The sequence below is a fragment of the Montipora capricornis genome, chromosome 12 (assembly GCF_036669925.1).
Source record: "Montipora capricornis isolate CH-2021 chromosome 12, ASM3666992v2, whole genome shotgun sequence".
Taxonomy (NCBI): domain Eukaryota; kingdom Metazoa; phylum Cnidaria; class Anthozoa; order Scleractinia; family Acroporidae; genus Montipora; species Montipora capricornis.
The window spans coordinates 18,008,103-18,018,953 of NC_090894.1; the positions used below are offsets into that span (position 1 = coordinate 18,008,103).

General features: G+C 39.6%; 1 protein-coding gene across 2 annotated transcripts in view; it reads right to left on the reverse strand.

The window, feature by feature from the left end:
- LOC138026141 (polypeptide N-acetylgalactosaminyltransferase 4-like) overlaps window positions 1-10,837 on the reverse strand; it is a 14,177-nt gene extending 3,340 nt beyond the window's left edge. The window contains exons 1-5 of one of the 2 annotated variants that reach the window (XM_068873351.1): window positions 10,512-10,837; window positions 5,153-5,202; window positions 1,523-1,771; window positions 934-1,045; window positions 137-265 (exon numbers count right to left, since the gene is read on the reverse strand). In XM_068873351.1, the coding sequence (XP_068729452.1) occupies window positions 137-265; window positions 934-1,045; window positions 1,523-1,771; window positions 5,153-5,202; window positions 10,512-10,661 (690 nt within the window). In that variant the 5' untranslated portion in view covers window positions 10,662-10,837. The remainder of the gene's footprint in view (window positions 1-136; window positions 266-933; window positions 1,046-1,522; window positions 1,772-5,152; window positions 5,203-10,511) is intronic. The other variant, XM_068873352.1, reaches the window with a different exon arrangement.
- Window positions 10,838-10,851: the final 14 nt, after the last annotated feature.

Consider the following 10,851-nt stretch of genomic DNA (forward strand, 5'->3'; position numbering starts at 1 on the left):
TGAATAATTTAGAGAGGTTAACTGTCCGGTTTGGAAATAAAGAAAGTGCTGCGAAAGACTCCAGTTACAGGATTGAGGCTGGTAAATTATGCGTGCACTTAAATTTCCAACGTTACACCTAACGGTCAATTTATACCTGTTGAGGATCTGTTTCATCACAAGTTGATGTTTTTACAGGGCTTCCATCATCGCCACTAACAGCTCGTAAACACAGGCTTTTGTCCTTGTTTTCAATAACATGGGTAAGTTCCTGGTATCGCCAAGCCTAATTCAACGAAAGACAATGAGAAATAACTTTAAATGATGCACAATAATGGGCGGGCCACAGGCTCCCCTGGATCTTTAATTGTCTAAATCCAGTGATTGCAGAAATCTTGCATTATTGAAATCCGAAGGCGATTATGGGGTGGTTCGGATGGTTTGTTTCAATATCTTAAATTGAAACGTTTTAAAAACACGTGATTTCTGGTGAAAAAAACTTAATTGCACAAATATCACTTTGATATTTTAACGAAGTCCATGTATGAAACACTTCAAAAAAGAGTTGACTTCAAGGATATTGACAAGCCACAATCATCCTTCAAATCGTTAGAAATAATTAAATTAAGGACCTAAATTTCAAACGCTGCATGTTGTTGGTGGGGGAGGTGTCCAAGGAGTCCCTTTAAAGGATCTGCGTTTGGCAAGCAACTCTCTGAACCCTTTTCACTAAACCCTAGATCTGCCACACATTGTGTGGTCTTTTTATCAGACAACATCACCCAGTTAATGACAATTCTTACATCTCTTTAGTCTCTTCCAAGTGAAACCCGCACCAAAAGTGAGATACCAGTAGCCATGAATAATTTACAAGGCAGTGATCGAAGCATGTACAGTGCATCAAACACATAACACACATTAAAATGGAAAATTCGAGCCGCTAATGGCGTTCACCTGATTTCCCTCTTGTCCATGGCAACCGTACAACTGCACATCACTCCCTAATGGCTGCTCCATTGTGTCAACACACATTCCATTGAAACTTGATTTAATTTCGAAGGGTCCTCTGCAAATTGCAACAGATAACAATTATAAACAACCTCAACAATAATGAGAATAATGACAAAATAATTATAATTAATTAACCTACACCAGGGGGCCGTTTCTCAAAAGTCCCGAAACTTTACGGGCCGTTTTCGGGTGTCACAATTCCCTTTGTATCTCAAGAAAGGAGAAGATTTAATTCGTCAAACCACATTTATTTTTCTTTTTGTTGCCTTAAATACAGTCATGTTAAAAGATCGGCTTCCCAAAACAAGCAGTTGGCAATTTCACAAATGGCTTTTCGGGCCCGAAAAGTTTTCGGGACTTTCGAGAAACGGGCCTCAGACCCTGTGTAAGAGAAAGAGATCTACAAGTACCTACTGGCAAATACCACTTCCCTGAGAAAGGGTGTTAGGGTTAGGGTTAGAGAGTAAGAGTAAGGTCTGGCATGTGATGCCTTTTATAAAATAATTATTGGAAAAGTATGTGTTTTATTTACCTTGAAACTATTGATTGTCCTCCAGGTTTTGCAGTAGTTCTTCCATGGTTCACAAGTTTCTGTTGATTTTCATTTAAACTACTTCCATGTAATGAATCAAGCGCTTGAGAAGCAATCTGGCGCTTTTCAGCATACTTCTCCTCTAGGACAGTTATCTTCTGATGTAAATGGGACAGAGTGTCATTTATCCTTTTATGCAGCACTTGAGACAGGAACTTCACAGAAGTCTTCTCTTCTGTGATCTCTGAGCTAAATATCAAAATTAAAGTAAATTACACTCCCTAAGTGCTAGATGACCGTAACTACGTGTACAGTAAGTAAAAGCCATTTACGTGTTTTTTTAATTCATGAATATGGATTCTTGGCAACTCCCTCTCCAAAATGGGAGGCGGCGTGGCCTCATGGTTGGGGCGCTCGACTCCGGATCGAGTGGTCCGGGTTCGGGTCCTGGCTGGGGACGTGGTGTTGTGTTCTTGGGCAAAACACTTTACTGTCACGGTGCCTCTCTCCACCCAGGTGTATAAATAGGTACTGGCGAATTTAATGCTGGGGGTAGCCCTGCGATGGCCTAGCATCCCATCGAGGGGGAAGTAGAAATACTCCCAGTCGCTTCATGCTACAGAAACCGGAGATAAGTGCCGGCCTGGTGGGCCTTCTAGGCTCGTGGCAGACTTTACCTTACCTTTACCCTTTCCAAAACATTTAGTCCTCTATTTTCAGTCCTTTTATATTAACAAACTTACATCTGCTTGTGTCCACATAAATAACTACAGTAAGTTAAATATTTATTATCCAACTGTATTAGTTATTGTACAAAAACGCATGAAACGAGTACAAATATTCCATGACATTGTACAGTTAGTTATTTGTACACTTGGTTATTGTACAGTAGTATTAAACCAGTTTGACTAGTTTAGTTGCTGAAATTGCCCCGCACACACGTTCTCGGTTGTTTACAATTCATTTCCTAAAAGTTTAGTGCAAAAAAAAGTTGGATAATAAATAGCTTATTAGATGTTTTGGTATGTAGTATTGCTGAGTATTTTTACGAGTTGTGCTGTATTTTGACGAGCCTGCTTAAGATATATTTATGATGTTTTCATTATAATTGTTTTTCTGATTTATGTGAGATCTGTCCCAAGCCAGTTCATCTGAAATAACAGTTCCCTCTCTCCAAGTTACTCACTTTCAGCCAGAGATCTGTTGGTACCTCCCAGAGATAGTGACTGTATCCTTGCCACCCCTTCGCCCCGCACTAATTATTGTAAAAGAAGTCTGTCCTTAGTGTAGCTGTACTGCGGAATAGTCTGCCCTTGGATATTTGACAGTCACTCTCTCTTAATGAATTTAAATCTAACTTGAAGAACTTCCTTGTAAAGCAGGTTTCTTATCATTTCTTTTATTGTGGTAGTTTTTAGTAGTTTAATTTAGTTAGGTAGTTACTAGATTTATTTAATTCATTATTGTAAAGTCCTGAAGGAAATACCGTGTCTAAATAAAGATTTTACCTTTTTTTTTTACCTTAGGCTAGTCCCAGTCATGGTTCTGGCATATTCAGAAATGTATGTAATAACATTCATGACAAGTTTCACATTACAATAATTAACTGTTAACCCTATCTGGAAGTGAGACTTGATATAGATTTTACTCCGTCTAATGCCAGACAATTTTACTCATCAATGGAGAGGGGGGGGGGGGAGGGGGAGGGGAAGGGGGAAGGGGGTGTATGGTTAGGGAGTCAATGGGTTAAGCAGGCAAGTGAGGGTTTCCCCCTTTTAGCAGTGGGTGTCCAATAAGCCATTTTACAGTTGTTTGCTCAGTGACCTAGCTTATAAATGGCTACGAACCTGCTTCATGGTGACCTTGTATTGATACAGAACTCACTGCTTTAATTTATAAATATAAATTGTGTTTTTGTAATTCTAATTTAGTCTACATTACCATCAGAAAAGAACATTTTGAAGGTTTGAATCAAAGCCTTGTCACCAGCAGTCTCGATCACTTCCATTCTTAGGCCAGGCAACTTAGTAACAACTGTAAAATGGTCTATCAAGGTAAAACATTATAATGATTGGATCCTATCAGAAAGGCAATATTTTGACATGTGGGTAAAACTATTATCGGCAATTTTTGAGGCTGTCTGTGAGTCTCCAACTGTTGCCATGGTAAGGAATGACAGTCCACTAAAAGACATCTACAACTCGTTTTCCTCAAACTACATGTACAACAATGACCTATCAGTCTACCCTCGGAGAAATCCTAATTAAATTTCTTAGCAGCTTTATAAAAAACGGCTTTAAAATATCATGTTTTAACCCGCTAATGGGTATTTCACCTGAACCACCCAAAAAAACATCTTGCAAGGTTACAGTAAGTGAAATCCGGCTCGACAAGTTAATGAGCAAGAGGCAAATAAGAGAAAGGATGTCACAAACTATCACAAGATATTTTGGTTATGTTATAAAGCAAATAGTAAATGGTAATCGCCTGTACTATCAAGTTATAGTTGCCCTTGGGAGGTTTTCTAAGCACTCAAGAAGTTAGAGTCCACTAATGGCTATCACCTTGTGCACGCATTTCTCGGGCTTAGCAAGTCCCGTGTGCAACTATAACTCAGTAGTACATGCTGAACTGTTTACTATTTCTTAAACTAATATTAAACTATTTGGTAAAAAGCTGTAGGAACAAGGTGAAAAAATTTTCACCAGCAAAATTATAGCTATTTTTTATATTTCAATAATGCAAAATACCGGTAAGTAAAGGAAATTTATTACAAGAGCATGAGTGCATTTTGTGATTTATGGCATGAGTGATGTTTTGAAAATTTTCCATAAATTAAACCATAAATCACATTTAATGTAAATTCAAGCAAGCTCAATAATACCATTTTTTATTTATTACATTAAAAAAAAAATTACTCTATCACTGTGTTTCCACAGCAACTTCCGTATTGCACTCTACAACCTATTCTTGAATGCATTATTTGTCATTGACCAATCAGAGAGTATACAGTCATGAAAGAATGACACTTGTATAGAAAGAATCGAGTTGGGTTTTTAAGGAAAAATTTTGGATGTTTGCTTAATACCGAACCCAACAGGCCATAATTCTTGTTTTTACGATTTTAGCTGACTTTTTTCTTGGAGGTAATTTGTTGTGTGTAGCTTGGGATCCATTCTCCATGTGGTAAAAAAACACTTTAAATTTGAGCCCCTTCCCATGTGGCAAGTAAACATCACCAGGTATGACTATTTTAAGCTAAGAATAGTCCTATCATTAATGTGGACCCAATTATTGATGTGCATCAGTATAAAAGATACAAATTTCTACATCACTAAAATGCACCCATTTCCCACCCAGTTCGCAGCCCATGCTTACAACGATTTCAGTCTTTATCCCCTTCAAGATTTTCCAATTCACTTGCCTAACTTCTGGCTCCATGCCTCTTTCTAATCTTTATCTGAGAACTGATGCTAAGATACAGTGGGGAAGAGAAGACACTTCACAAGAAAACACAGAAAAGAAACAAATAAAGGTGATTTAACAGTAATGTTATTCTATGCCCTTCTAAATCCCTGGGTCTCCAAAACGGTTAATGCTTGCAATGCACATGGAGTTTCATTTACTAACCTTAAATAATCAATTTGTTCCTGAAGAGAAGAGTGAAGACTTGATAACATCTTAAAAACAACAAAAACATTACAAGTCATCCACCTATAGAAAAAAAGGAATTCTATCTCACTTTCTTTAGAAAAAGAAAGAACTTGGGTTTGGTTACAAAAACAATAATTATCTTATTATCAAATTGAATACTGTTAAGACCTGCAGTTATGTTTTTACTATCTTCAGCACTGTCCAATTCCAGAATCTTAATAATTAATGCACAACCATAATAAATAATGATTAAACTTGATGAACGCATGTATTTGAAGCAAGGGCTTTACAAAATAGACAAAAGAGATGATCCTTGCACTTATCTGGACAATTTAAGCATTGGCTCTTTTAGACACCTGAATAATTCAGGTGGGTCCAATGGGATTTGAACCAATAACCTCTGCAATGCCAGTGCAATTCTCTAGATATCACAAGAGCCACACAGTTGGGAGCAGGTCAATTTGCTGGGCTCATAGACCGGTGAAATGACTTGATCAAATTAAATTCTGAAGTGAGGGCTATAGACAAAACTTCACGCATATATGAACAATTTAAGCAATTGTCTCTTAGACACACTTGAACTTTTAATTTCAGGTGGATCGGCTTAAATGCCGTAGTCAGGGTTGGAATCCCGTTGGAGACACCCAAATTTTTCAGATGTCTATAAGAGACAATTGCTTAAATTGTCAAGACAAATGCGATCAATACATGTATGTACACATACACATTACTCCTTGTGGTGTTTCTCTATGGCCAGCTGGTCTTACTATCTCCTCTATGCCTTTTGCTAACTATTTTACATCAAGTGCCTTCCGCCAAATACAAAGCTTCCTTTTTGAGGGTAATTCACTCAGAACCAGTGGAACCAACTGTTTGCTTGTTCTTGCTCGTCTTTGTTAATGCCTCTCTAAGACACAATGCTCAATCTTCAATTTGTCTTCATCAAGGAAGCTTTTAATCCTCCTCTTTATGATAGCAAGTGACTGCGGCATCAGGAATCCTGGTCCAACCAAGTTTCCATGTGGTACTTGTAATTATCCCCAGTGAGCCAATGAGCTATTGAACCAAAGAGTGTCACAGCTGGTTTTGTGAACACCTGAACTGCATTGCAATGTCTGTGCAATCCTATCGTGATTACAATGCAGACTCCAAGAACTTTAGTTTGGCTGTGTAATATGTGCTCATTCTCAAATTTTTCCACAACTTTTTTTGTTAGGTGCAGACTTTTCCAGCTATAATAGCTTTGAAAGCTTGGCCTCTGAGGGTGACTCTCCTGGTCGGCCACTACATACTTCTAGTCCCTCCAGCGTTACTGCTCATCATCAAGAAAGAAAGAAATCAACAAAAAGGAAAGCTTAAACTCTTATTGATTAATAATTGTAATTTGGCCTCAACATGAGCACCTGAAAGAGAGCTGCACTTAACTCAGTCTATGATTGACTTACACCAACCGGAAGTCATCTTCAGCTGTGAAATGGAAATCTATTCCCACATACTCAATCTTTCCTGATACTTAAAGATTTACCGTAAAGATAGATCATTATCAGGAGGCTGCATGGTTATTCCAGTCAGGAAGAATCTTTATTTGACTCTAAACTCCTTAAAGTGTGAAATCATTGCAGTTTCAATACAACTTGCCAGACTGAAAAACCTATTTATGGCCAGCTACTACATATCCCCATCTGGTCAACTACATGTGTATTATCACTTCACTTACTGGATGACCCTCTTAGCAAAGTTGTTCTCTGCAGCTTCATTCTCCCTACTTATCTTGGGACATGATTTTAATAGCATTGGGATTGACTGTTCAGATGATCATCAGTATGGCCACCCCTCAATGCCTGTGAGCAAGCCCTCTTAGAAGTTTCTGATAAATATAGTCTACCTCAGCACGTTCACTCAACAACTCTGCCATGCTCAGGCCACCTGTTAGACCTGGTTTTTATATCATATCCTACAGTCATCCAGGAGTGCCATGTCCTGCCCAGTATTAGTGATCATGATGCTGTAACAGTTCTATTTGAAGTTAGCATGTCTCTAAAGTGTCCTCCAAAATCACCACAGAACATTCTGCAGTGTCACAAAGCTGACTTTGATGGCTTAAGATCTCATCCATCCTCATTTGCCACTACGTATCTCTATTCTAACCCCATTAACAGGTCAATCGGGAGGCGCTGTGGCCTCATGGTTAGTGCGCTTGACTCCCGATTCAGTGGTCTGGGTTCGGGTCCTGGCTGGGGACATTGTGTTGAGTTCTTGGGCAGAGCACTTTACTCTCACGGTGCCTCTCTCCGCCCAGATGTATAAATGGGTACCGGCAAGTTTAAGGCTGAGGGTAACCCTGCAATGGACTAGCATCCCATCCAGGGGGGAGTAGAAATACTCCTTGTCACTTCATGCTCAGGAAACCGGGGATAAGCTCCAGCGTGTTGGGCCACTAGGCTAGTCAGAAAGCGCTTACCTAACAGGTTTATCAATGAGAAATGGAATATTATTGCTGAGAGTATAAAAGAGGCATTTGACAATTATCCCACATAAGATGTCTAAAGCAAAATGCCACCTCCCTTGGGTCAGCACTGCCACCAAGAACATGATGAATAAGCCTGACCGTGCTTATAAGACAGTTAAACGTACTGGCAAGTGCGAACACAGAAAAGCTTACAAAAAGCTCTGTAATGCTTCTCTCAAATGACTCGTAACACACATGAGAAACAGGTAAACAAGATAATGGGTGGCCTTCAACCAGCAGACCCTGGCAATACCATTGGCAGGGTGTTCAAAGGGCGTGGTCATATCTTAAACTCCTCCGTGCTGAGTCAACTGGCATTCCAACTTTGTTTTGGAATAGCAAGTCTGTGCCTCCTATCATGCCAAAACTAAGGACCTGCATCAACAGTATAAAAGTGTCTTTACATGTGAGGACTTATGTGCTATGCTGTCACTTGATGCATTTCCGTATCCCGACATCCCGAAGTTATCTGTGTCTGAGTTAGGTGCGATGAAATTATCTCAGAAAATTGACATAAGCAAAGTGGCAGGTCCAGATCTTATCATGGCTTGAATCCTTAAAGAAGCTGCCATAGAACTAACTCCTATTTTAACTTCAATTTTCCAACAGTCCTACGACTCTTACTTGTCTCTTACTGTACCTGCTGACTGGAAAAAAGCTAATGTTGCCGCAATGTATAAAAACACCTGAAATCTTATCCAAAGAATTACAGGTAAAGGTAAAGTCACTTATTTAATGCCGGTAGTTCTTTCAGCTATGAGGCTGGTATCAATGGAAGCCGGCGGTGCGCCCTTAACCCCCCTACCTCTGTCAGTGCTCCATTTTATGGGTGCTTAAAACTACAGCTACATGGATCAGAGGGAAGTTGAAACAGATGTTGAAGTCACCAAGGATCGAACCTGGGGACCTCTTTCGCCCAAAGCCGTGCACTAACCAACTGAACGATGCCTGCTCCTGGTTTTTCTCACCGCCTTAACTTACAAGGTTATGGACCACATAATATGTAGTCATCTGTCCCGCCATCTTTCAGTGAACACCATCATAACTCCACTCCAACATGGCTTCAGTGTGACTTGTCTTGCAACACTCAGCTGATATCAATCATTAATGAATGGGCTAAGGTTCTCAATATTCGCAGTCAAGTTTAGACTTTTCCAAGGCCTTTGACTCTGTACCACATGAGAAGTTGCTACTCAAGGCTTGTCATCATGGCATTCATGGCAAGCTAAACAAGTGGTTGTGTGACTTTCTATCTGATCGTTGGCAAAAGGTTGTGGTTAATGTGTCATGCTCCAAATGGTCACATGTGCAATCAGGTGTCCGGCAGGGTACCGTTCTTGCGCCGGTCCTGTTCCTTCTGTATATAAACAACCTGCCCACAGGCATATCATCTGAAGTTAGGTAGTACGCTGACAATACAGTTTTTGATCAATATGATCTCCATCAACTGGAGCAGTGGGCTGCTAACCCTGTGACCCTCTGTGTTAACCCATGAGTGATACTTACTCCAAAGAGGTTAAGTATTACAAGTATTTAGGTGTCTACATCACAAGGAAAGAAAAGGAAGGAAGGAAAGGAAAGGAAACAAACTTTATTTAAGTGTCCTCAGCTGGTCTCTACAATGCGAGGAAGTCAAAACAAAGGCAAATAAAATGTTGTGTCTTCTCCGGTGGAACCTCTCATCCTGCGACAGGGTGATCAAGTCATGATCCTTCATGTATGCTAGCCTGCTCTGTCCAATTGCGAAGTACAAAAGCAGTAGGGAGTTAAGAAACCATGACAGCTACGGCGACAAATACGTCACTCCAAACTATTAGTTTGAGGTAGGGTTAGGGTTCGTGTTTCACGATGTTTCTGTCTCGTTTATGCTGTTAGGGTTAGGGTTAGGGTTAGGGTTAGGGTTAGGGTTAAGTAAGGGTGAAGTATGCTGTAACCAGATTCTTACGTACAGATTTGAAGCAAAGAGAGAAAAGGAAAGATTCACAGTGACTGTTGTTTGTCCATGTTGTCATCTGAAAATTGGTCATTTTAAGTAGTTGTTTTGATGAGTACAGGAAAGAAATGTACAAAAATGTGTGCCACACATACAGCGCAATCATTTTTCCTCTTTTCACCAATAACATTACTGCCTTTTGGCATTGTCGTTGTTTATACTGTACTGTACTGTAGCCGTCCTTGTTTCTTAAACTCCCCATTGCTTGGTCACCACATACTGCCAAAGATATTTATGCCATTGACTTTATCCAGAGGAGAGCTGGCTGCTTTGTCCTTAATGACTACTCTTGCAACAGTAGCGTCTCTGTTATGCTAGCAGATCTGAACTGGCAATCACTTGAGGAACACCGCATCATCAATGATTTGTCGATGTTTTATAAGATCAATTCCAATTTTGCAAATATCTCTTTCCCAGCCGAAATTAGCCTAGGTTTTCAGGGCACTAGCAGGTCTTATGATTATAAATTTATGCCCCTATCAGCTTCAGTAATTACCTATAGATATTTGTTCTTCCATAGAACAATCCTAACCGTAACAAATGGTCTTCCTTTTTTCGTGGTACATGCATGCGTCATCTGTCAACGTTTTCAAAGCAAGCATTGTGCTTAATTAGGGCTTATGTAATTTGTTATTCTGGTCCACAGTTACTAATATTTCGTTCAATGTAAATTGTATTTGTTTAGCTAGCCACTGATCAGCCATCGCCGGTTTAGAGTACTGATGGCAATTATCACAATTAAAGATTAAACATTAAAGGATGATTTCTTTCTTTGGTAATCAACCAAAACAAATAGTTATTATTTTTATCACAACATAGCATAGCAGACGTACTTGGTTTGCTATGTCGTATCTTCTTGTCACGAACAATGTTCCAGATATAAAGAAAATAGCTGCCCATGTTACAACACAAAGTATCAACACATATTTCTTGAACTGTCTTTGCGTCGTCCCACGTGAGAAAACAGTCCCTTGGGAGGCCATGAAGCTCTAAAGAGCTTTCCACTCGGAAATTAAATAAGCTCAAGCATGGAGTATTAACAGTACCTCACTTGCACAAGCTGCGCTAGTCGAAAAGGAGGACAAACAGTTATTAAAACAAAAGCCCTGTTACTCACACAATTTTGGCTGATAAGCCTTTTATATATGTGTCCTCAAATGGCGAACAATGAAA